The following is a 27416-nucleotide window of genomic DNA, read 5'->3' on the forward strand; positions in this document are numbered from 1 at the left end:
ACCTGCGTTTTTTATTGCAGACTTACTCCTGACTGTGGCCCCTGGCATATGTACCTGCCTGTTGACAGCCCCCACCCTACCCTTGCACATAACCCTTTTTCCAGCTTTGAGACTGCAGCAAGCTGGCTCTGATTTAATGGTGTTTCATTCTGCCACCCCACCGCACTGATACATTCCTGTAGGTCATTTTATGCTCTGTCAAGTATTCAGCCTCTCTCTGCTCATTTCAACCCCACTAAGCCCACTAATTCTGCTCTGCCTTTCTTTTCAGTCCTCCTCAGCCATCCAACAGGCACCGAATCTCTTCCTGCTACAGACAGAATACCTCCGGGTGAGCAACATGCTCCAGCTCCAAACCGTTTTACCCACTGGTTTTGTCAGAGATGCTCCGCTTAATTACCACACTCAAGTTTTTCCCCTTAATTGCATCTCATCCCCGAAAGACAGGGGAAGTTTTACTGCAAGGCAACACTCGCAGAGGCAGGAGGCTCCTGATCATTGAGAGTTCAGTCAGGAGCCTTCAGTGAAGTATCTTTAAGTGATGGCTTGCCAGGGGGATGTGGCTGAGAACAAAGCAATCAAGGCAACCTCTGTCCCATTAAGGGAAGCTTAAGTGGAACAGGAAGCTCTCTGCCGCTATTGACAGAGGAAGAGGCAACAAAACGGGTGGAGGAAAGTGTTTGCTTTGTATAGGAAGGGAGGATCAAGAAGCGGCTTTATGCTTTTTTTAAAAAAAAAGTATGGCTGCCTCCCGGCTCTCTCCTCCTGAAGGGTCAAATCAGAATGTTATGTGTCTTGTGTTCTCTCTTTCCCAGGGCTGATTTAGCACACAGTGGTGACTTAATGTAGAGATTTGCTTGCTTCATGTAGTTGACGTGACATTTAAAAAGTACTTAGTCCATGCACTGTTACCGATATGTGCATCAAGCATCAAATGCTAGTACAGGTACCAGCGCTAAGCATTACATCCAGGTAATGGTTGGGGCAGATCCAGCTGTTCTTGGGTCTGGACTGCCTTAAGCAAGGGGACAGAAAGGGGATTTGCTTAGTAGGCAGGAAGGGCTTGCTAAGTAAGGTCAGGATGCCATAGTAGCCATGGCTGTGAAAGTCATAGTTTGAACCACTCCCAGATGTGAGGAATGACGGCAGGCATCTACTTTTTTCCTTTCTCACATCAGTCACTCCACAAACTACCTAATTCAAAGTATTTGCACAGTATGGGCACCAGGTAAGCATCTCCATACATGGGGCAGCATCACTGAGAAGACCCTTTCCTTGATTGCCAGCCACCTCATCTGAATAGCTGGGGAAACCTGGAGCCTGGAGAAGGGCATGTGATCTACTACTGAGCTACAGCAGTCCAAACTGCAAAAGAATAAGACAGTCTTCTCCTCTCCACTCTTCCTTTATCCTATTTGGTTCTGTCCACTTCCCTGTCTCCTGGAAGAAGAAGAAAAGTCATTTTGATGTTTCCTTAACATTTTGTTTTTCATAGAATCACAGAGCTGTAGAGTTGGAAGGAATCCCGAGGGTCATCTAGTCCAACCCCCTGCAATGCAGGAATCTCAACTGAAGCATCCATGGCAGGTGGTCATCCAACCTCTGCTTTAAAACCTCCAAGAAAGGAGAGTCCACCACCAGAGGCAGATTTAGGGGAGTGTGACTGGTTTGGTTACACTGGGCGCAGAGCATTGGAGGTCCTGCAGGGGGCGCCACAACTATTATGTAGAATGGAAGGCAAGAGGCTGGGAGCACTGAATTTTGGTGTTGTGCGGCCACCACTTTCTGAGGGAGTCTATTCCACCATCAAGCAGCTCTTCCTGTCAGAAAGCTCTTTCTGATGTCAAGCAGGAATCTCATTTCTTGTAACTTGAAGCCATTGGTTTGGGTCCTACCCTCCAGAGCAAGAGAAAGCAAGCTTGTTCCATCCTCCATGTGACAGCCCTTTAGATATTCTTTTGTTTTTAATCAAACGACTGTTTTACAGCCAAGAACTGCAACTTACAGAATCCATGATATATTTCTGTAGGGTTGGTTTTTTGGTCTATTGTGAAAGACAAAACTTTGATTTTCCACGGCACATCAACTCTCAGTGATAAAGTGTTTTACACCTTACAGTGGATTGAAGTGTAACTTATCGGTATTTGTGGCAAATTAATTGCACTTGCTGTTTTCATTTGGCTGTGCTGAGTAATTGGATCCCCCCCCCCACTCCTTCCTTCATTAGGGAAGAATGACACTGCACTTCATGCTGCTTATCACCAAATACTGATTACTGGTATTTGTATCACAAAGGGAGACCTGGCCCAGTAAGTATCACATCTGAGTGACACTTGAATCTTACCTGCATTGTTCATTGGTGATGGGATTTTTGCTTCTTGGAGTGGTGAGAGGCAAGTGACCAAGCCCTAAACTGCTGAGGGTTTCTCAACACTTATTACAGAGACCATTTTTATTTTGTGATATGTGAGCCAGGGTTCCATAAGAGCACATAAGAAAGTTGGGAAGTAAGTATGTGTATACAGGCAAGGAGTTATCTGGTCACCCCTAAGTACAAAATAACTGTGGGGAGGGCATTCAAATGACTCCACATCACTATCTAAGAAGGGACCATATAGCCCACCATTCTTATCCAACAGTAGCCAACCAGATGCCCACAAGAAGCCCACAAGCAGGACCTGACTGCAACAGTGATCTCTCCACTTGTGTATCTGTGAGTGTGCCTTACATGTATATGAACAATCTCTGTGGGATTTTCCACGTGCATATCAGTGTATATCTGCAGCATTAAATAATACATTCCTTAATGAGCAAAGCATCTCCCGGCATTAATGAAAATATAGATACGGTAATAATCTCTGTAAACCATCAAATCTTCTGCAGCTAATTCATCCGGGGTGTGTGTGTGTATATCAGAAGAACCAGATTACCCACTACCCTCTTTGAAATCTTCTGAACTGCATGCAGGATTACACATCTTCTGGAACAGGTGGTGAACTAGTAGCCTGCAGGCCTGATTTGGCCCACCAAGCCTTGACCCATCAACCCACAACTCAGTTTACTGACCGTACTGACTTTGCCCTAAAATTACAACCCATCATTTCTGATATCTCAGTGAAGCCTGTTGGAAGTAACAACTAAACTCAAGCAGTGGAATGGATCATTTGATGTGCCAAAACATGTAATATATTTGTTTAAATCATCTCATTCTAAGTGGCCTGAAACCCTCCATGTGTGAAGTGAGCTAATATTTCCTGTGTGGGGGAAAGTATTCCTGAAGATGATCAGTGACTGTTGTTCTTGGAGGCTCTGCTATTGTGTGTGTTAAGTTTCATGAGGAAACATGATGAAAATTATGCCATGCCACTTGAGAACAGGGGTCATCAAGTCACATTGCAAGTGTGCTGTTAATAATACAAGCATTCTGATGGGATGGGGTGAAAGTCCTCATATTATGCAGAGAAACAAAACACACGTTCTCCACTTAAACACACACAAATAAAAACAGATATATAGAAGCATAGCTTCCTCATTCAAGGCACCCACACTAGTCTCCCAAAGACCCTGGCTCAAATTGAGTTGCTGTCCTTCAGATAGCTGCACTTTATGACTGCACTTTGTTAAGCAGATAAACTAATAAAACAACCCCCTCCCCCGCAAAGCAGATAAAAAGGATACTAGACCTTATATACATAAAATAGCTGTGCAGGTGAGAGATCAGTTCCTACTCTCACAACATTCCAACGACACACACAAAGAAAATGTGTTCCTAATACTCACAGGTGCACGCACGTAAAGCACAGCTTCCAGAAAACAGAGAAGCAGCGCCACAGACACACACTCCTCTGTACACAGACAACCACGTACAGATCGTTCTTAGAGATGTATGGCACACTCACAGATGCATAGATACAGGGAGAGAGGCGTGCGGAATAGGAGCCGCCTTTGCCTTCCCACTAGACGCGCACAGTGATCACCTTTCCACATTCACGCGGAAAAGTGGAAGGCAGGCAATTCCCACGCACAAACATACAGGGACACACGCTTACAGCTTACCCACAGACACCGTCTCTTTTTTTTTACACACACACACACACACACACGGAGCAGATGAACAGACAGGCAGCAAAGGAAACAGTAGCCTCACCATATCAACACAATACTCGCAGGACTTAATTTATTGCTGGGGAGGGTGGAAGCTAACACCAGGCGGCTCACAGTTCCGTAGCACTTAGTCTCTCCCCCCCCCCCGCCCCCTCTCTCACACGAGCACACACCCTCTCTCTCTCTCTCTCTCTCTCTCTCTCTCTCTCTCTCCTTCCCCACCCCCACCCCCTTACTCTTCGGATCCCTCTGCTAGTTGCGTCAGTTCCCCAGTAGCGCGCCAAGCTGGGCAAGGGAGCTGTCCAGAGCCCTTTGGTGCTGAAACTGCAGCGGCTTTGACCAGCCGCCCTCCGCCGCTGCTTCCGCCAGCTTCCCTGGCATATTTTCTATGCTAAGCAAGACCTTTCCTTCCCCCCACCTCAAACGGTTTATTGACAGCGACTGCCGGCCCTGGAGGCGGAGAGAAGCAAGGCTGGGCAACAACCTGAATTTATCCTCCCTCTCCCGCTCGCTCGCTCGCTCTTTCCCCCCGCCGCCGCTTTTCTGTCTTGGCTTTATTTATTTAAGGGCTGAGCAGCAGAAGGAGGAGGAGGAGGAGAGAGAATCACGTTCCACCCATCCTTCCTCGCTCCCGCCCTTCCTCAACATCCCCATTTGCACTGCAAAACTATCCTCCTTTCCCATTGCATCCCAAGGAGGTAGCAACAGCCACATCATCACTGAAAGCCGGATGGGAGAGAGCTGAGGGGAGGCTGGTGAAAGGGAGAAGCCGATCGCTGCCCAGACGCTGGGAGCTTCAAGCAAAATACCCCCACTCTTCGCTCCCCCCCCCTCTATCTGGCAAATCGTATTCCTAACAAGCCTGCTTTCATTTTTCCCCTACCCAAAGCCGAGGATACTATCTACGTGTGGGGTCCCCCACCACCTCTTTTTATTTTAAAGACTTGCAATGGTTGAGCGTCAATGCCATTGAGCGAAAACAACAGTCAGAGAAAGAGGAGGAGGAGGAGGAGGACAGGGGAAGAGGAAGATGAAACTGGAGACGGTTGTAGCGGTGGAAAAGAAGGATCCTTATGCATCAAAAGGAGATCCCTGCATCTGCTGAACGCACCTTTTCCTCCGCGTCAGCCACAATGGTCTGTACAGGCTGTCAATGCGTTTGATGACGTCCCTATTTTGTGAAAGGGGAAAGGAAACGTGACAATGTAAGATCCACGTTCTCTTGGTCAATTTCGTGCGAAAAGAATAGAACCGTTTTCTACGGATTTGTTTTCCTCCCCAAAGTCTAGGAGGGAAAACCATTTGAGGAATTACTAAGATCCATGTCCCCTCCTCAATCCCCCTTATAATAATAATAATAATAATAATAATAATAATAATAATAATAATAATAATAATAATAATAATAATAATGTGTGTATGCGTGAGTGTGGTCCAGACAGTTCCTGGAACGGGGAGTGAAAACAAAATCCAGTGAATCTGGGTATATAAAAGATTAACCTCATTTAATACTCACTTCCTTTCAGGACTTTCAAATTTTCTATTGAGAATATTTTAATAAAGTAACATTTCAAGTAATCGGTGAGGATTTCACGTCGAGGGTGTGTTTTCCCCTCGTCCCCAAGAAATGTGTGCATCTTTTTTGTCAATGAAATCAGTTTTGATATTACTATTAATAAGGATTATGATGATAGAAACAAGAACTAATTTTGCATTTTATTAATGATCTGCTCTGCTGATATTCTGCCAGAGACACATTTTTAAAACGTTCCAACCTAAATAAAAATAGTAATAAGGAGAAATACTTGACATGCCAAATACTGTTGGAAAAAAACTATATACACATATATATTTATTTTCTCCACACCTTCTGGTGACTTGAATTCCTCTTCCACTTCCTCCTTTTTTGGAGTTACCAATTGTTATCAGTTTCCACCACATTTTCCGAACTATCCTACCCAGCACTTGGAATGGATAAGGCTTCTTTCCATAACTATTTCATTTTAACTTTTTAAAAAGGAATTGTGGAATTGCTCATTTTAAAAAAGGAGATGTGGGAAGGAGGGGCTTGAAAAGTCAATATTTTGTTGTTGTTGTTTTAAAAGGAAACCTCATGATTGTTGTGTGTGTGTGTTTTTAAAACGGGGTTGCTGTGAAATATCCAAAAGATCTTCCTACAAATTCCACTTTTGTTATTTAGCTGGCTCTTATATATGTATCAGTGAATTTGGGTGGGAGAAAAGGAAACGGAAATCCAATCCAGCCCTCTTGTTCTTGGGTGCCCCCTACCGGCCCCATTTTTCCCCACCCGAGCCTGTCTGGAAGGGAAGGCACATGTTAACACCAACCGGTGCGATCGTTTTATGGTACTGTTGCTGCGGATTGCTGATCCCCAGGCAGATGTCGCGCCACCAGGGTCTCCTCAAGTGCCGCTGCCGCATGTTGTTCAGTGACCTGAAGGTCTTCCTCCTGAGGAGACCCCCCGCGCCCCCTCCGCCCTCGCCGCCGCCTCTCCCTCCCATGAACAGTGGGGACCAAGCATTGAGCTTGCAAGCTTCCAACAACAACACGCTGACCACGCTCTATGGAGGGCGAAGGGGACCTTGGAGAGCGCCGACTGCCGGGGGTGGTGGTGGTGGAGGAGGAGGAGGAGGAGGAGGAGGAGGGCGGGCAACGAGCCCTCCAGAAGAGGAGTGGGGAAGTCCTGGAGGAGAGGGAGAGCAGCCCATGTCTATGATGAGCAGCGCCTCCTCCGAGGACTTCTGCAAAGGGAAGGCGGAAGATCGGTATTCCCTGGGGAGCAGTTTGGACAGTGGCATGAGGACGCCGCTCTGCAGGATCTGCTTTCAGGGCCCAGAGCAGGTGAGTGTGTGTGCTTATGCACATGTATGTTTACAGTCACCTGAGAGAGACTTCCTACAAAGCCAGACTTTCCCACACCTCCAAAATAGCACTTGCCCCGCCTCCTCCCACCCCACTGCCACCTATCTCCACGCTGATTCTCCACCCAAGCTGGGAAGGCTCCCCGCCCCCTCTCTCCACACATTCACACAGCTACCTGGGATGTTCCATTTATCTGTATCTGTAGTGAAGTTTGGAGAGAGAGTGGAGGAGTCAGTGGGCACAATGCTCCAACTTGGTAACTTTTGACGAAAGAGGACTAGAAAGGGCTGCAACACGGCAGGCCCAGGACCAAAAGCACACAGGTGCATACACCAATCACAAACATGAGTAGACAACCCCCCTCCCCCTCCCCCAAAAAAGGATCACAACAAGGGTCCAGGACCATCCTCCTCTTTTTCTGCATAAGCAGTAGTAAACATAAAGTACTGTTAAAAAGAAAAGAAAAGAAAGAACTCCAGAAATATTAAACTCCACATATGTAGTTCTGCTGGTGGAGTTTAATTACATTCCTGCTAGTTTGTGCCAGGTCAGGCATTACTCTTCCATGCAATGGAGAAGTGAAAGAAATGATGAGTGAAAGAAATGCAGCTTAATGCACTTGTGGAGGGTCTGTGAGCCGCCTTTTGTGGCCAGCCCTGAAGATGCTAGCCATTCCTTGTTTTAAGCTCCGGTAGATGGATTGTCTTTCTGTGTCAATACCGGTAGCATTCCACATGCAAAGTTACATGGACATACGGTAGGCAAGTATTGCTCAGAGTTACACTGTTATTGCCTTCCTACTACTGGTTTGGTCTTATGTGTTTGTTGCTTGACTTTCCAAACAGCAGAGGCATCGCTTTTGTTTGACTGATAGTTTGCAACTTGGTGGAGAAAAGTTGCTTCCCCCAGATAGCATTTCATTTCAGGTGTTTTGGAAAGCTTTCAAACTTTCTAAGTCTGGTGTGATCCAGATTTAGTCAGAGTAGACCCATTGAAATCAGCTGAATTAGAAGTTAGTCTTGACTAATTGAAGTCCTATGTATTTGAATGAGTCTATTCTCCAAGTATGTCTAAGTTTGTATCCAAGGTTGTGTGATTTCATGGGTTAGAAAATATTGTGCATAATGAAAGTAATGTCATCTTTGATACCTGGCTGAAAGATCTCAGTGTGTCAAGTTAATGAATTAAACAAGCCTGTCTCAGATTGGCTAACTTCTGAAATGCTAAAAATGTGTGGAAATCCTGAACGCCTGAATTTCAGCACTGCTCAGCTAGCAGATGTTTAAAGATTACAAAATAAGGCAAAAGTAAACAAACAGCCAAGCAATTTAAAGCAATTAGTTTTTTTTTAAACAAACAAACAAACAGCAGCACACTTTTCTAGGAAGTGTATTTTGAAAGCACGGTGACATAATGATTCATTATGAATGATGAGCAATTGAAATTGTGCAACAAAACTTCTAAACTTTCAGTTTTGGTGTGAGGGCTCACCCATCACAATCAGATACACTGGATGCAATTGGGGTGTAGTTTCTTTTACATAGCCTTTGGACATACACATACATACTATTGTGCAACTCCTGTTTGATTGCAATATGCTCAGAGCAGATGTTTCCACTAAATTGTGTTCATTGACCACAATCTGATGCACAGTTCTGTACGTTTCAGTATTATTAAAATAGTTGGAGTTACTCCTTGCTGTATCACAAACATTGTTTTAACGAGGATAATCTCTAGCCCTGATCATGAATAGTTGTGTACTATTTGTAATGCAGAGTCAGAATATAGGATTTATCTCTGTAGAGTCAGGCTGGCACCTTGGACTCAGACAATGAAGACCCTGAATTTGCCTCTGTTCTCATACAATATTTCATAGGTTGGACTTGGGCATGTTTAGCTCTGAGTCTCAGTTTTGAGTCAGCAAAAGGACTCACCACAGCTGATCAAAATGTTGAACAAGTTGAGAATGGTGAAGCCTGTTCAGTGATAAAGTATTATCAAAAGAATAGTGGTGCTAATGTTGTTGTTGTTGTTAACACACACACAATGCTATAGTTGAAAGGAAGAGCGAGGAGAATGCTTCCACATGTAGCATACTGTAAAGCTGCCTGTGGAACATCAGATGGCTATCTTATGCTTCCAATTCTGGTGGGCCACTGTGGTTTCAATTGTATGGTTTGACCAGTAGATGGTTTGAGTGGATGGTTCAGCCTTCCAACAGACAGTGTGTGTGTGTGTGTGTGTGTGTGTGTGTGTGTGTGTGTGTGTGTGTGCGTGTCTATGGGTGATAAGGTGTGGATGAGATGGTCTTTCATGTCTTCCAGTAATGGCAAATGAACCAAATGCAAAACACTCTTCCATCATACATTTAGTAGCAATTAGAACTTGAGCTGTGCTATTTGCAGACAAAATAGCAAACAAGGGTGATAAATGCTTTGTGTAGTATAAAACTGGTCCCTGGCCTGACACCATGCAGGTACCTACATCACTCTGATGATTACACTTCTGTCACCCAGAATGCTTGTGCTCAGTTGCACACTGATACACAACCAGTTATTCATACACCAAGCATCCAACCTGTGGCTCAGTGCAGCTCTCAAAAGACCAGCGGCACATTGGCTCACTCATACCAAATTGAAGAAATCCACTAGTACAGGCTCAGCTTTATCTGAAGGACAAATATACTTTCCCTCCAACAAATAGAAATGTAAGAAGGTCACAGTACAATACTGTACATATATTTTAAAAACAGAAACTGAGAAAGGTTAACCACAGTCCTGCATGTAAAATGCACAGGCACTGCAGCAACTGGGCAGAACAGGAGAGGGAATGGAATGCACTTATACCAGGTAGGTTCAGAGTCTGCTGGAAGATCTCTTTAGTTCTGCTGCAGTCCCAATCCTGCCCTTTTACTGGAACGAAGGCTGGCTTGAGTGGAAATGTTTTATCTTAACTGGATTCTTAGTGCCGTGCACCAACTCCATCCTTATTACAGCAAATGTAGCATTTGGTAGTAAAAATTCTATGCCACATCCCAAACTCATGAAATTAGCCTTTACTTGTTTGGGGTAATCCTGCTGCTAATGTTTAATGTAAGAGGCTGCACATGCAGATTTTTTATATATATATAAACAATGACATATATTTCCTAGCTTAGTTTGTGAGGCTGTACCAAAAAATGGGTTGGAATCAGGATTTGCTGTAGTTTCTCTTCCATCACTGTGTGGAATCCAGAGCTGACTTTGCTACTGTATACTGTGAGTGTAAATGTTAAGGTCTCCTAAGGAAGAAAGGAACAGGCATTTTAGTCATCATTTTAGTAGAGCCTTGAGTCTATTGTAACGGCGTTGGATGGAGCATGTCTTGCGGCCTAATAAGAAAAATTCAGCATCTCATAAGGGTAGTAGTAAAGAGAGCTCATACTCATGCAACATCTAAAACATAAAGAGTTTGGCAAAGAGATTCATAGTGAGGAATGAAAACAGAAGGGATCTTGTGTGACTTCACTTTGTCCAGCAGTGAGAATGGTATCTAGAAAAACTGAAGTGCCCAGCCTGGGGGGGGGGGGAGCCCTGGTGGTTACCTAGACCTTGTTGCTGGTTGTGATGTCCTGGTACTGTGTTGTCCAATATTTGTTTTGACCAGCTGTATGTCTCCACCAGGGCTATAACTAGAAATGGCTCTTTGGCAGCTGTCCCCATGTGGTGAGTCACAGGACTGTGATTGTAACATTATTCTGAGTGATTCAACATTATACCGTCTCTTGACTGAGTGGCAGTTGGTTGGCCATTAAGTCTTTTTAGACAGGAAGAGTTCCTGTTTGAGATGATAATTTGAGTAAACAAAAACCTAAAAACAGGCTCTTCTTTGTTATTTAGCTTGGAGTCCCATCTGACTGCTGCCTATGGCTGTGCCCTGATCACTGGCATACATTTGTACAAGTTTCTGTGGTTTGGGCAAGTCAGAATCTCTTTGGAGACATCATTCAAAGGTACAGCCATGACATGCAAGGGATTTGGTGGGAGCTGCTGAGGTCGCTGTTGCAGTTCTGGTACTAGGTCCTGGTGCTGAGGTGTCTGTAGCTCTGTGATAGAGCATTGGTTATTGTTATTATGTGTGCTTAAGGTCCCAGGTTCAATCCCGGGCATCTCCAAGTAAGAATGGAAATGGTGAAACCCTGGAAAGCTGCTGCCAGTTTGTGTTTGCAATACTGAGCTTGCTGGGCCAATGGGTCTGACTCTGTGTAAAGCAATCCCTCATTGTTCCTCTTTCCTGCCAGTGTCACTCTTGTACCTGATCGCTGCACAGAACCAGAGTGCTGATTTGCAGTATACTCTGTTAGCCAGAGGATAAATGACCACTGAGACACAGTCCTTGGTGGTGACTTCTGTAATTGATGGTTTCAGCAAAATGGCTTAAGATGATTTAAAAACAAAACAAACAAACAAAAACCCCTCTCTGTTTAAATACACATTTTTTTTCCTTCTGCCAGACAAATTACACCTTGTGGAATTTTATTTCTTTTTTATATGTTTAGAAAGCCACTCTTCTGAAGATGCATGCAACTATTCCCCTTGCGTATCCTGCATAATTCATCTTTATAGAGGTACACAAACTGTTTATCTTTCCGCGCTAGTCCAGGAAAGATGGAATCTATGAAGCGTGCCCTTGTGTGTGTGCATGTAGAGATTATAATCAGCGTTAAAGCAAACAGTCTGCTTTAGAGAGCACTGAAGCCTTAAGACAATGGCAGCACAATTGTATACCTGCCTACTCAAAAGTAAGTCCCATTGAGTACAGTGGAGCTTACTCCTTTGTAAGTGGGCATATGATTACATGATTACAGCCTTAGGGTCAAAACACACATTGCTGGATTTTAAAATAATTAGGCATGGAAGGCTCCCCCTCCATTTGCATTAAGTGCACAGGGAAGGGATGTTTATTCCCTCCCTTCCTGGCCATGATCATCAATGGAAACCAACCCAGCTTTGATCCCACAAGGAACACTATTGACACCAATGAAATCTTTCCCTCTAAGTTCGGGGGGGGGGCGGACCTTGTGCAAGGCCAAAATTTGAGACCCTCTCTAGCCCCTGCCAGGTAAGAGGCACCGGGTTTTTGGAGGGAGGCAGGAGGGCTCTGATTGTGTCTTAGAGCCACCGCCCCCCATTCCCAAAGCTGGTAAGTCCTTGCTGGGTTTGGGGAAGAAGGCAGGAAGACTCTTGGACCCTGCCAGAGCCCTCACGCCCTGGAGAAGGGTTAAACCTCCCTCACCATGCTCTGCAGTCTAAATGAAAGCTGCTCCCCAGCTCCATACATAGGAGTAACTTACAATATCTCGCAATGGCTTGTAATCATAAAAACATAACATTTTGTCCCTCAGACACTTGCCTTTTAATTTATTATTATTATGTATTTATTAATATTATTTTTAGGTGTGTTCCAGATGTTTTAGATTAAAACTGTGCTGGTTGAGTTATTGATAGGAGTTGTAGTCCAAAACAGCTGGAGGGCAATATGTTGGCAAAGGCTGCAAGAGGGGGAGGGGACAACAACCTCACACCTGGAAGGTGTTTTCAGATTCTCCTGAAATCAATGTGGCATAGTAACCTGATGCAGCTCTGAAAGTAGAGGATTCCACATCTGCAGGGCCACCACAAAGGACGCCTGTTTTTTCACACACACCCCTCACTCATCTGAGGTGGACTTTTGAGGAAGGCATCTGATGTCAATCTCAGTCCACAGGCAGCATTGTTATTACCGGTATTACTATAATTTATTAGACATACTTTTTTTCTTCAACAGGGAATCATACATGTGATAAGAACATCAGTAACAGCAACAGGAAAGAAGAAAATGTTATACAGATGAGTTCCAATTATCATTCTCCTCGGAACATTGAAAAGCCATAATTAACACTCAGATTCCATATACCCTACAATACTCCAAAAAATTTTTCCTTCTTAACATGAACATGTTAAGCCTACAATCATAGCCCTCAAATCTTGAGTAATGCATTAATTCTGCCATCAGCACATAGTCACTGGATGGGCGGAGTACAAATAAATTATTATTATTATTGTCCCATATTTTATCATGCCATTCTTTAACTGTTTGGGACTATTGCCCACTTCCATTTGCCAGCATATAAAATTCTGGCAGCTGCTAGCAAATATGAAATCATTTCCGTATGTTCTTTCTTTATTGACCTTTCCAAATAATTTAATAGAAATATAAGTGGATGCAACAGAACTTCATAACCCAACATTTTCACTAGCTGAACTTTAATTTTCTCCCAGAACTTTCTTGCCAAGTCAAATTATAATGGTGTTCGTGATTATGCTTTGATTTAATATATAATGCCTATATGTTAATATGAACATATACTCAGAATTTATTAGGTTTATAGAATATTCTACAGGTAAGGTCTACACAATACAAAAGGCAGTGACTTTAAAACAAAACAACAACAACAACAACAACAACAACAACAACAACAACAACAACAACCTGAATGGCCATAATAACAAACACACCAAAAAAGGCTGCCACCCATGAGATTTATAAGAAATTAAGGTAACACCAAAATATCCTTGCCAGAGGTTATTTCTACCATAAATATAATGTATTAGCTGCCCAATTGCTTCTTTCCAGTTTTCATGACAAGAGAGATGAATAGATTCATTGGACCAGCCTCTCTTGGCAAAGACATATGCAGCCTTTTGAGTTCCACATGTGCCTTTATCAGGCAATAACCTCCATCAGAATCTGAATACTGAGAATGAACATATCTGCTTCCCCATCCTCTGCCCAATTATGAAATAATAAGGAAGGACAGGAAGCATATTGAAGAATGCTAAAATAAATAAATAAATGCCTTCTTGATTGGAAATGCACTTTCATGCAGGAGCTGTTTCTGCATACAATACAATGTCAAGTCCCATAAAAAGATGCAAATCCTATTTTGATTTTCTTCACAAACAAGTCTAAATAAGATTTATCTCTGTGCATCTTTCTCATCTGTTTTTGCAAGATTTTTTTTTATTTTAAAAAATAATCTCACGACTAAAGCAAGCCAAAAAGGCTGCAAAATTTTCAGATTTCAGTTTGAAACACTGCAGCCTCTGAGCAACTGGCTTGCTTGTATCTTAAGATCTCTGTGTGTGATGGTGGCTTTTATGTATAAGCCCATGGTTTCTGTTAAAACTCATGTTGGGCAAAGGGAGTAGAGATAAAGAAACATCTGGGCTTCCCTTTAAGTGAAAGCAACTCCATAACGCTGCTTTGTGGTTCCTTCCTTTCCCTGAGTGGGTACGTTGTGAGCCTCAAGGTCCCTGGTTTACATCTTGCCTAAGCCACAAACTCAGGAGATGTCCTTAAGTACAGTATGCCATTATTCTCTCAGCTTCAGATCCCCATGTGCATGTGGGACCTACAATAAAATGTTGCAGTGCAGAGTGCTCTTGCTCAGTGTGCCAGCCAGCCATGCACCTTGTTGCATTTCCCTCTCCCTTTGCTCTGTCACTTCCCCCTCTGTCAGTCAGTATCCTGTGCCCACTTAGCATGCAACACCTCCTCCAGCCAAATCCAGGTATCAGAGACTTGATTCATTTCCGCTGAGATATTGTGAATTTTCTCTGTTTGGGAACTAAGATTCAGGAGCAAGGGTGATTCATAAACACGTGCCCAAGTGATAGGAGTGATAGGCCTGTTGACTATTTTCTTCTGTCTCGGTTCACATCATCTGTTCACAGAGCATGGCTTAGCTAGGACAGAAAAGAAATTGAGATGCTTTGACAGGTGAACCTCCGTGTTCAATAGGTCTGAAGCCTACCTGGAGGGGAACCAAGCAGGTCATCAGAGAAAGAGGAAAAATTTAGAAGAAAAAGCTTCTTTCACTCCAGCGAGTGGCAAGATTGCAAAGGCAGCAGTGCATAAACTCTCCTTCTGTAGTTATGTCCCCTTGTTGGTACTTATTGCGTTGAGAGGGCAAGACTATCAAAACCTCCTTCAGATCTGGAAGGCTCTGGAGCATGAAATAGGGACTCCTTCCTGTAAAACGTAAATATGCTGAGCCCATATATTTTGAAGGTGGCATCTCTCTATTTGAATTTGCCTCTGCTTTCCCCTCTCAGGCTTCACTTGAGCTTAGTCCAAAGGGAAGATATAGTAGCTGGGAATGTGAATTCTGGATATGTGATCTGTTTTAGGGACGGATCTGTATGGAACTCCCTATACTCATTCCAATATAGGCATATAGAGTTCCTCCTGGTAGGGATGATCCGGAGCCTGAAACACACATTCCTTTGAGTCATTGGCTCACCCACTGAGCTTCATGGCTCAATCTATCTAGTCCACCCACCGCTATCATTCATTCATTCATTCATTCATTCCCCGCCCTTCATCGTAAGGTTACAACATTAAAAACAATATTAAAACAATGAAATCAACTCTATTTTCAAAGTATGATGGCAAGAGCAGTTGCTAAGGGTAGCTTGCTCTTTTTCCTTGTCCAACAACAGGGGTGAGGTTTGTTTGTTTTTGGCATGGTGAGCCAGATTGTTGCCTTTCGTCATCCCTGTAGACCAGGAACAACCTACCTGTGAATCACTTGATATCATTATGCAGTCACATGATTAGCAAGTGGGTTGTCCCATTCCCTTGCATAGTGCTTCCCAAGCACATGACAACCAGCTCGTGGAAACCACAATGCAAGGGGCTTTACTGGGGATAAGCACTGTACATTTGGCTGTGATGATTAGAGCCCTGAGTTGGTGGAAGTTGAATGCCAGCCTGCTAAGACCTTCCCAATTCTGTATTCTACCAGATATTGGAGGCCAGTGCTAGTTTGCAGGCTTTTCTTTCTTCGGTGGGCCCTCCACCCCTAGAAAAAACTCTTTGCTCTCCACTTCCTCTTGCCCAGACCTTGGATGAGTGGGTAGCACCAACTTATCCTAGGGCATTCTCAGATCTTTCTTCTCTTGATGGCTGATGGAGACCATATTTGAGCCAATGTTCAGCTCCCTTGAACCCAGCTCTCCGAAGTGGCAAGAAGTTATGCTACTTAAGAACCTTATAATGCTGGTTTACTTGTTATGGTTTTGTTGAATTCATGAACTGCCCAGAGAAGGTTTGTTCATGGGTAGCATCCAAAAAGCATAGGTAAGTGAATAAATAAGGAAGATCCTGTTGCTGGATCAAACCTCAGGTCACACAGAGCTTTAATCCTGCCCCCGGGGCCAAAGCCCATCCCTGCTTCTCTTTTCCCATTCCTGCTCTTCTCTTGCATGGCTTTGTCAAGATTTCCCCACTGCACACCAAGCCTCGCTGCTGCCCATTTTCTTCGAAACGCCAATTTGGCAAGCAAAGACTCTCCTGCTAAAAACTTCCAATGGGCTGGAAGCCGAAAAAGCTGATATCATTAGACATTTGCCAATGATGGTTAAGATTCCTGCAGCCTACAAAGTGGCAGGCGCAATGTGACTATTACAGCAAGCCTGGAGAAGAAGGGCCATGCATCATAGGAGGCAATTATAAACCTGTTAGCTTAGCACAAATTGTGGAGAGAATATCAGAAACAAAGCTGTGAGATTTAATGAGAGGAAGAACTTTGATTAGGGAAAGGCAGCTGACGTGGATCTGTATGGGGGGGGGGAGAGAGCAACGGAAGCCGCCAGAGCTTTTCAAAAGGCATTAATGTCAATGTTGGAAAGGAAACAAGTATACTGTAGTTGATGCAGCGCGCTTATAAATCTCAACGAAAAAAGGTGCCAAGACATTCCATTCTGGACTTTATTTGCTAACGAGTGACATGCCTGCCATGAGGATGGGAAGGATGTGTGCGGAGGGAGGGCTTGTAGTATATTGCAGGGAGTGTTGGAATTGAACAGTGCAATGTATCTCCACAAATTGAGTGTGCCAGGAAGGTTTTGCTTTCACAGCATTGTTATTCACAAGCACAATGCCACTAGGGCTGTGGATGCACCGTACATTTAAAACACACTTAAAAGCACATTTTCCCACCCAGAGTCCTGGGAACTGTAGTTTACCTCCCAGAGCTACAGTTCCCAGAAATCTTGGAAGAAAGTGGTGTGCTTTAAATATATGGTGTGTATGCAGCCTAAGTTTCATTCAGCAGCCTGGGAGCCAATTCAGTATGGTCCTCAGGAGAGCATTGTATGTGTGCGCCTGTAATTATGTGACCATGTAAGCAGAACGGATTGCATCCTGCCCTCGTGGGCAGTTGTTATTTATTGCATCTATATCCCAGCTGTAGAATGCACAGAGAGCTGGATCCAGTTTTAGTCATACTTGGAACAGACCCATCAAAATCAATGGGGCATAAATCTGGATCCAAACCAAGGTTCAAAGGCAATCATCCCTTCCGGCACTGACCTGCCCGAGCTGCTTCAGGTCGTGTCGGATGTGCTCCTGGAGACACCTAGCTTGGTTGTCTTAGGGGATTTTAACATCCATGCCGACACGACCTTACAAGGAGCCGCTCGGGACTTCGTGGAAAGCATGGCCACCATGGGGCTGTCCCTGAATAAGTCTGGCCCAACTCATAGCCGCGGGCATGCCTTGGACTTGGTGTTTACCTCTATGGACGTTGGTGATCTGACATTAAGTAAAAGCGAAACAAAAGAAGTGCCATGGTCAGATCACTTTCTGGTGCAACTGGACTTCTCCGCAACCCTTTCCCTCTGCAGGGAGGTGGGACCGATTCGGATGGTCCGCCCCCGCTACTTAATGGATCCAATTGGCTTCCAAAGAGTGGTAGGGGATGTTTTATCCCATGTCGATGGCCTTTCAGCTGATTCCCTGGTGGCCCGCTGGAATGCGGAGTTAACCAGCGCTATTGACTGTCTGGCTCCGAAGCGCCCTCTCAGATTGCATGGAGCCCGGACAGCCCCGTGGTTTTCCCCGGCGCTGAGGGCAATGAAACAGTCGTTGAGACGGCTAGAGCGCCGGTGGCGGAAAACTCATTTTGAATCAGACCGGACACGGGCTAGAGCTCAACTTCGAGCCTACCAAGTGGCAATGGCGACGGCGAAGAGGACCTTCTTCACCGTCTCCATCGCATCTGCAGAAAACAGCAGCAGGAGACTCTTCCAGGTGGTTCACAATTTAGCGGAACCACCTGCTCCATCCGGGCCCAGTACGGGCCACATGATCTCCTGCAATGATTTTGCAAAGTTTTTTGCAGATAAAGTCGCTCAGATTCGGGAAGAGGTAGACTCCACCGTGGGAGCAGGGCCGGGGCGGGGGAGTGCTAGAGTCCTGTCTAGTCAAGTTTTGTGGGATCAATTTCAATCTGTTACCTCCGAGGATGTGGACAGGCTGCTTAGACGAATGAAACCAACCACCTGTCTCCTTGATCCTTGCCCATCCTGGCTTATAAAAGCTAGCCAGGAAGGGCTGGGCGATGGGCTTCGCGGGTTGGTAAATGCTTCTCTCGATGAGGGAGCCTTCCCAGACCCGCTGAAAGAGGCGGTTATTAAACCGCTTCTTAAAAAACCATCTTTAGATCCGGCCAATATGGCCAACTATCGCCCAGTCTCAAATCTTCCATTCTTGGGCAAGGTGATTGAGCGAGTGGTTGCGGAACAACTCCAGGCACGCCTGGAAGAAGCGGACCATTTGGATCCCTTCCAGTCAGGATTCAGGCCTCATCATGGGACTGAAACTGCCTTGGTCGCACTGGTCGATGATCTCCGGCGGGCTAGGGACAAAGGTAAGAGCTGTTTCCTTGTTCTGCTGGATCTCTCAGCGGCTTTTGACACCATCGACCATAACATCCTTCTGGACCGTCTAGAGGGCTTGGGAGCTGGGGGCACTGTCATGCAGTGGTTCCGCTCCTTCCTCCTGGGCCGTGTTCAGAAAGTGGTGGTGGGGGATGAGTGTTCAGACCCCTGGGCGCTCACTTGTGGGGTGCCTCAGGGTTCTGTCCTCTCCCCCATGCTTTTTAACATCTATATGCAGCCACTGGGAGAGATCATCAGGGGGTTTGGGCTGGGTGTCCATCAGTATGCTGATGATACCCAGCTCTACCTCTCTTTTAAATCAGAACCAGTGAAGGCGGTGAAGGTCCTGTGTGAGTGCTTGGAGGCGGTTGGAGGATGGATGGCGGCTAACAGATTGAGATTGAATCCTGACAAGACAGAAGTACTGTTTGTGGGGGACAGGAGGCGGGCGGGTGTGGAGGACTCCCTGGTCCTGAATGGGGTAACTGTGCCCCTGAAAGACCAGGTGCGCAGCCTGGGAGTCATTTTAGACTCACAGCTGTCCATGGAGGCACAGGTCAACTCCGTGTCCAGGGCAGCTGTTTATCAGCTCCATCTGGTACGCAGGCTGAGTCCTTACCTGCCCACTGACTGTCTCTCCAGAGTGGTGCATGCTCTAGTTATCTCTCACTTGGACTACTGCAATGCGCTCTACGTGGGGCTACCTTTGAAGGTGACCCGGAAACTACAACTAATCCAGAATGCGGCAGCTAGACTGGTGACTGGGAGCGGCCGCCGAGATCACATAACACCGGTCCTAAAAGACCTACATTGGCTCCCAGTACGTTTCCGAGCACAATTCAAAGTGTTGGTGTTGACCTTTAAAGCCCTAAACGGCCTCGGTCCGGTATACCTGAAGGAGCGTCTCCACCCCCATCGTTCTGCCCGGACACTGAGGTCCAGCTCCGAGGGCCTTCTGGCGGTTCCCTCATTACGAGAAGCCAAGTTACAGGGAACCAGGCAGAGGGCCTTCTCGGTAGTGGCACCCACCCTGTGGAATGCCCTCCCACTAGAGGTCAAAGAGAACAATTACCAGACCTTTAGAAGGCATCTCAAGGCAGCCCTGTTTAGGGAAGCTTTTAATGTTTGATGGATTTCTGTATTTTAGAATTTCTGTTTTTTTGGAAGCCGCCCAGAGTGGCTGGGGGAACCCGGCCAGATGGGCGGGGTATAAATAATAAATTATTATTATTATTATTATGACCTGATCCAGAACTGCTTAGCTTTGGAAAGGCTGTTGCGTTATGTGCCTTCAAACCATGCTCTAGGACAGTGATGGCCAAATTTGGCCCTCCAGCTGTTTTGGGACTACAACTCCCATGATCCCCAGCTAACAGGACCAGTGGTCAGGGATGATGGGAATTGTAGTCCTAAAATAGCTGGAGGGCCAAGTTTGGCCATCACTGCTCTAAGACTTTTAATCACACATGTACTACAGCAGCATGGGATCTCACCATAACTGAAGTCTTCTTCTTCTTCTTCTTCTTCTTCTTCTTCTTCTTCTTCTTCTTCTTCTGCTTCTGCTTCTGCTTCTGCTTCTGCTTCTGCTTCTGCTTCTGCTTCTGCTTCTGCTTCTGCTTCTGCTTCTGCTTCTGCTTCTTCCCTGCCTTCAGTCTGTAGGGACCTCACCTGTTCTCCAATAATTCTCAAAGATCATAGACAAAGGCTCTGAAGAGGGAGCATGCTTGTTTTCTCTTGCTCTAGAGCAGGCTTCCTCAGCCTTGGCCCTCCAGATGTTTTGAGACTACAATTCCCACCATCCCTGACCACTGGTCCTGCTACCTAGGGACAATGGGAGTTGTAGGCCAAAAACATCTGGCGGGCCGAGGTTGAGGAAGCCTGCTCTAGAGGGTAGCACTCAAGGCAATGGAGATTCCAACTAAACATTTGGAAAAACATTCTGACAGTAAGAGCTGTTCAGCAGTGGAACAGACTTCCACAAGAGGTGGTGGACTCTCCTTCCTTGGTGGTTATTAAGTGGAGGATGGATGGCCATCTGTCAGGGGTGCTTTAGTTGAGATTCCTGCATTGCAGGGGCTTAGACTACATGACCCTTGGTCCCTTTCCAACTCTAAGATTCTATCATCATCATCATCATCATTGGGCGTGGGTGGTGCTGTGGTCTAAACCACTGAGCCTCTTGGGCTTGCTAATCAGAAGGCCGGCGGTTCGAATCCCCGCAACGGGGAGAGCTCCCATTGCTTTGTCCCAGCTTCTGCCAACCTAGCAGTTCGGGAAAGCATACCAGTGCAAGTAGATAAATAGGTACCGCCGTGGCGGGAAGGTAAATGGCGTTTCCGTGTGCTGCTCTGGTTTCGCCAGAAGCAGTTTAGTCATGCTGGCCACATGACCCGGAAAAACTGTCTGCGGAAGCAGAAAAACGCCGGCTCCCTTGGGGCCTGTAAAGCGAGATGAGTGCCTAGAGATGAGCAACCTCAGAGTCGTCAGTGACTGGACTTAACTGTCAGGGGTCCTTTACCTTTACATTATTATTATTATTATTATTATTATTATTATTATTATTATTATTATTTTCCTACCCTGCACACTAAGGTCCCAGGGCAGGTTACAACACTAAAGCACAGTATTAAAAACAGTTTAAAGCCCTGTGCAATCTGCTGCTGCTACTACTATTACGACATCTCAACCAATCATGATGCACTCTTGCTTTGTGTTATATATCCAGCTAGCTCCTTGCTTAGAAAACATCCAGCAGCCAAATTCAACAGTGTGGGATGGAAGGATGGGAGATGATTTGCTGATGTAAAGTTGAGAGCACACATGCGTGGACATGGATACAAAGATGTAATGTTGGAAATTAGGGGTATCCTGTTTCAAAAGCAAAACCGAAATACAACAACAACAACAACAACAACAACAACAACAACAACAACAACCTAACAAAACCCTTAATTTTTTCCTCTTTCAGATGTGCCAAGCGTGTCAGCCTAGTGCATCATGGGAAATGTAGTTCCCTCCCCACTCTTTGTGTTATGTTAGTGCCTTTTCCCTAAAGGCTGCCTTCATTTCTGTTTGCTAAGCACTTTGGGATCCTCAGAAGGCATAAGTGTGAGAGAAGTGGAAGCTGTTATTTTCTGAGTGGGTGCCTCTTCCATTCCCCCCACCCTTCTGCCTCCTCTTCACACCATTCCTTGTACTTCAAGACAACACTTAAAAATTCCCCTGAGCTCTTGCTTAGCTTGTTCACTCTCTCGACTCAAAATAGTAACAGGCTTAATCTAGGGGACATCTGTAATCTTTGGGGTTTGTGTGGGTGGCGTGAGTAATAGCTCTGAGAAGCAAACCCATTTATGCAAAGCAGTTCACTCTCCCCCAGCCACCGTCTTTTAAGAAGGATGAGATTAGAAGGATCTTGCCAGCCAAGTGACTAAGGGATCTATCTTCTTCTGAGGCTTGCTTGGTACTTAAGGAATTTACATTATTTGGCTTTCACTAAAATCTGAGCTGACTGAGCCTAGGCCCACAAAGCAAGAGAAAATGCAGTTTAGAAATAGCAAAGGTTGCAATCTTAAACATGGGAGATGGCCAATCCTGAAATCAGCAGGATTTAACCTCTAGGGCATTGTGTAAAGCTGGGTATCACTAGGATGAGTAACCGAAGGGGGAGAGGCCAGGAGAAACTGCTTATGGCCTTCCTTGCACAACTGCTGCACAACAACAACCTTGTAAGGTTGGCCAGTTGCATGGTAACTATCCAGTTACCACCACAGCTTCCTTTCCATTCTTACCGTCCCCAAACATGAGGAATTCTGGGGCACTCAAGTAAATACTAAAACCCGGGATCCTGAGACAATGTGCCCTGCATTTCCCAGGCAGATCCCTCTCAGTTTACGCAGAGAGTACACAGCTCTTCCTGTGATAAGGGCATCCTACTTCTCTTTAACATCCCCAATCTTTCACTCAATAAAATGCACCCAGTGGTCATGCACAAAGGAAGTTATCAGAAGTCTAGCATCTTATATACTCTTCAAGTTGCAAACTATATGAAATTTTATTAGGAATTTTAAACAGGGAAAGAAAAAGACAAATGGAGAAGCAGATTGGAAAGTAAAAGGAGCTTATTAGTTCAGATCGACTTAGGCTTCTTGGTCGACTCACAAGCAGCACAGTCAGCTGCAAGGTTTCCTGGTGGTTTTTGATGGGAGATGGACACCTATGGAAGGGCAGGGATGAAAGGCTGCATGCCACAGCCCATTTTTAAGGACTGTCTCCCCCACGTTGGTTCAAGTGGCACATGATTCAGAGCATCATAGAGCTGTAGAGTTGGAAGGGACCTTGAGAGCCATCTAGTCCAGCCCCCAGCAATGCAGGAACCCAGCCTACAACAATCCCTGGCAGGGCTTAAACCACCAACCTTCTGGTTAACAGCCAGATACACTGACCCATTGTGCCACAGCCAAGCAGAGCCCATGTCACTTTTGGCAGGTAGCTAGTGTGACACCTGGTCAGGAGTTGGGGAGATGATAGACACACTCCTGGGGGGGGGGCGGAGATGGCGTTGGCTGGTGTAAAATTACTACTGCAGTTGTGTAATCTTCCTGCCAGACAGAACCTTCCCTAAGTCTGTGGATTTGGAACTGCTACACTCAGTCCTAACACAGGGCAGGAGGGCAGAGCTTTCTCTCTAGGCCCTAGTCTAGGGGATGTCTAACAGATCGTGTGTCCTATATGCCCAGAACTGAGGTTGGATGGCCATCTGTCATGAATGCTTTAGCTGAGATTCCTGCATTGCAGAAGGTTGGACTTGATGACCCTTGGGTAGGGTTGCCATACGGTAATTCCGGTTTCCCCTGGACATAGCCCAGGTTTCCAAGGGCTAAATTCAGGGGTGTAGGAAGATAGGGGCAGTGGGGGTAGGGCGCCCCGGGCAGCGCGATCCCAGGGGCACCATCGCGGCTCCCCGCCCCGCCCCTGCACACGGCACACCCCGCCCCCAAAACGCATGCCACGTCCCTGGGGGCAGCACGCCTGCTCTCCGCCCCTGGTGGCGGAGCATGAAGCTCCACCGCTGGCTAAATTACCATCCGGGGAGGATTTTCAAAAATTGGCAAAATGTCCGGGTTTTTGGAATCAGAACCATGGCAACCCTACCCTTGGGGATCCCTTCCAAATCTAACTCTACTATTCTATGATACCCTTTAACAATAATGCACATGTCCATCCACTGTGTAGAAGAGGACCTTGCAGCAGATATACTTGGTTATGCAAGCCCCAGCAGCTGGAATTCCTTCTTTTGCACAATGGTTCGAGACCCTCTTTTTCACCTGCTCCTCTACCCAAGCCCTGTCCCTTGTCTTAGACCAATGGAAACCCTATTCAACCCCCATGCTGGCTTTCCCTGGTATCTCCTACACACATGCCTCTAGAACAGGCATCCCCAAACTGCGGCCCTCCTGATTTTTTGGCCTACAACTCCCATGATCCCTAGCTAACAGGACCGGTGGTCGGGGAAGATGGGAATTGTAGTCCAAAACATCTGGAGGGCCGAAGGTTGAGGGTGCCTGCTCTAGAATCTATCATTGCCACCTCCAGAACTAAGCAAGTTGCTTTAAAAAAATAGATTAAAAAAAATCCTGTGGCCACTGCCAGATTCCACGCTTTCATGGTGCAGCTGCAGAATATGCACAGCCTTGACTTTGCCTCTAAACATATGCCAACAAAGCAATCTCATCCCTAAGTTACACCCGCTTGGCATAGGATCGCTCATGAACTCCCTTATGCTGTTAGAGTATAATGCCAGGCTGGCAGGAGAAATGTTAACATTGGCATGGTATTGGCATAGCCCAGGCATCAGGAGCATAGGACGCTCCCCATGTCAGACCCACCTTTCCACTGAGCTCAATAAGGTCTGTGCTGACTGGCAGCTCCCTGCAGGGTTTCAGGCAGGGGTCTCTTCAATGAACTTGGGGCCTTTTGCACGTGCCACGCAGAAGACAAAAAGTCACACTTGTGCAATTTGCTGCATGAAACAGCTACCAAGTCCCTGTGGTCTCTGCGTGACAAGCAAAGACACAGAGGGGCAGATTCAAATTCAGGGTTTTATCATAGTGGGGAAAACACTATTATTGTTGAGATAATAGCCTGGGAATTTGTTGAATCATAACATCACACCAAAATTTATCAGTTGATTATGGCAATTTGAACCATTATTATGTGATAAAAAGGCAGTTCCCTGCGGTCAGGAGCAGAGGGAGACACAACATCCTATCTTACTTTAAATCAGAAACAACCGACTTAAGTATTCTTGCAGGAGTGCTGGGGACTCTGTTATCCAGACAGTTGCCTGAGGCCTAGATTCAAATGTATTGTTAGACCAGCTGTTTAGCAGGGCTTGAATTACAGGGAAATGGGGGTGGGGGTGTGATGGGGTTCCCTTCAGTGGTATTCAACTGACTCCTCTCAGAGCACACCACCACCCCTTTTGGGGGTCAAGTGCACCATTTAACTTCTCTCAAAATGTTGTAAACTAGCCTTGCTGTTTTAGGGCCCATGTTGCTGAGTGGGGATCTAGACCAGGGGTTCCCAACAAAATTTTCTCGAGGACCCCTCATCGAGCCGCTATTGTGACAAGGACCCCCATTAATTGACTTACTTGCTTGAACATCAAATGCATTATCTTCCTCTTCATCTGTAGGCCTTTGTCGTTTTAACGAACCACTTTTTAACCAACGGTCCATTTTTAACTACGCGAACTGTAGCTTCCGCGAAAAACAACGCTTTGTTTACAAACACTACTGTTTTGCAAAGAGGCAGCGTGCGCCAGGGAGGAGGGAGGGGAATGGAGAAGACAGGGTACCTGCGCAGTAGCGCACAAATGAAGCCGACGTGCGCAAAGCATCTTGGGGAGGTGAGCGTTTAGAATGTGCGCACTGCCTCTTTGCAAAACAGTAGTGTTTGTAAAGTGCCACCTAATGGCATACAGCAGAACTACTGTCTCTATCTAATTCTAGTTTTGCGCTAGACTCTGCTCATGCAGGAAGTGGCCAAAACAAAAAATCTGTTATCATACGAAATATATTTAATATATTTTTTATTCTAATAGCATCTTGCGGACCCCTCTGGCATAGCTCACGGACCCCTGGGGGTCCGCGGACCACCTGTTGGGAACCACTGATCTAGACTTTTACCTTCCAAGTCCTGTCCCCATTGGCTCCCCTAACTTTTTCTGATGCATTTGTTTTAAGAAAGCTGGAGGAGAACAAAACGGAAAAAAATCCTTCCAGTAGCACCTTAGAGACCAACTAAGTTTGTTATTGGTTTGAGTTTTCCTGTGCATGCACACTTCTTCAGATTCGGTATCTGAAGAAGTATGCATGCACACAAAAGCTCATACCAGTAACAAACTTAGTTGGTCTCTAAGGTGCTGCTGGAAGGAATTTTTTTATTTTGTTTCGACTACGTCAGACCAACACGGCTACCTACCTGTATCTGGAAGGGAACAGTTTGGTTGAAATGCAGAGGGCAGGTTGCAAGGGGCTTATGGGTTGTGTTAAGCCCACCCCAACAGGTAAAGCACCTTTCCATAGTCCAGAGCTGAGAGCAATGAAGAGATGGAGGAAGGCTCTCCTTGAATGCAACCAACAACACCTGATAGGCACTCATACCGGTATGGGGCGGTGAAGGCAGCAAAGAAATATCTCACCCCCATCACATTTTCTGTTGCTGTAGGAAAAAAGATGCAAGCCCACCATGTGCTCACTAAAGAAATAATAATAATAATAATAAATTAATTATACCCCGCCCACCTGGCTGGGTTTCCCCAACCACTCTGGGTGGCTCTCATCATCATCATCATCATCTTCATCATCATCAAAAAGTGATAAAATGTCAAACATTAAAAACTTCCCTAAAGAGGGCTGCCTTCAGATGTCTTCTAAAAGTCAGATACTAGCTCAGGCATAGGCAACCTTGGCTCTCCAGATGTTTCAGAACTACAACTCCCATGATCTCTAGCTAACAGGGCCAGTGGTCAGGGATCATGGGAGTTGTGGTTCCAAAACATCTGGAGAGCCAGGGTTGCCTATGCCTGTACTAGCTACTAGTCAACAGCTACTAGGCATGATGACTATGTTCTACCTCAATTGTTGGGGGAAGGGGGCAATGTCCCTCTGAATACCAGTTTCTGGGACTCCCAAGTGGTGTTGCAATCATGTCCTACTTGACGATTTCCCATAGCATCTGGTTGGCCATTGTGAGATAAGGATAGTAAGCTAGATGGGCGTATAGCCTGTTCAGTCTGGTTCTTCTTATCTTCTCCTGATCCAAACTTTAAATTTTAGACTGTGAGGGTCTTTGGCTATAAGCAGTGAAGTTTGTAACACTATACATTACAGACACAGGACTTCCATCTTTCTTGTAACATCAAGTCCCACCTTCTACTTACATTGTTGTGAAGACTATAGGCAGGGTTTATTTTGCTTTTATTCTTCTACAGAACTTAGCTAGGCGGCCTGGGAACTTAATAATCATAATTGCACTCTATCCAGAGAACTCTAGCAAATAAGCTATGCCACACGCTTTGGAGAAACAAAATCCCCTAAAGAATTAGCCTTTTATTGCAATATGTTTTTTTCAATCAATCAATCAAATCCTGTTATATGGTTTAATCCATTTAACAAAAACGGA

General features: G+C 45.5%; 1 protein-coding gene across 1 annotated transcript in view; it reads left to right on the forward strand.

Annotated features, from left to right (window-relative positions):
- The first annotated feature begins 6438 nt into the window (after positions 1-6438).
- MARCHF4 (membrane associated ring-CH-type finger 4) overlaps positions 6439-27416 on the forward strand; it is a 125116-nt gene continuing 104138 nt past the window's right edge. Inside the window, exon 1 of the mRNA XM_035129223.1 lies at positions 6439-6966. Coding sequence (XP_034985114.1) covers positions 6439-6966 — 528 coding nt within the window. The remainder of the gene's footprint in view (positions 6967-27416) is intronic.

Source organism: Zootoca vivipara, chromosome 1, assembly GCF_963506605.1.
Source record: "Zootoca vivipara chromosome 1, rZooViv1.1, whole genome shotgun sequence".
Lineage (NCBI taxonomy): Eukaryota > Metazoa > Chordata > Lepidosauria > Squamata > Lacertidae > Zootoca > Zootoca vivipara.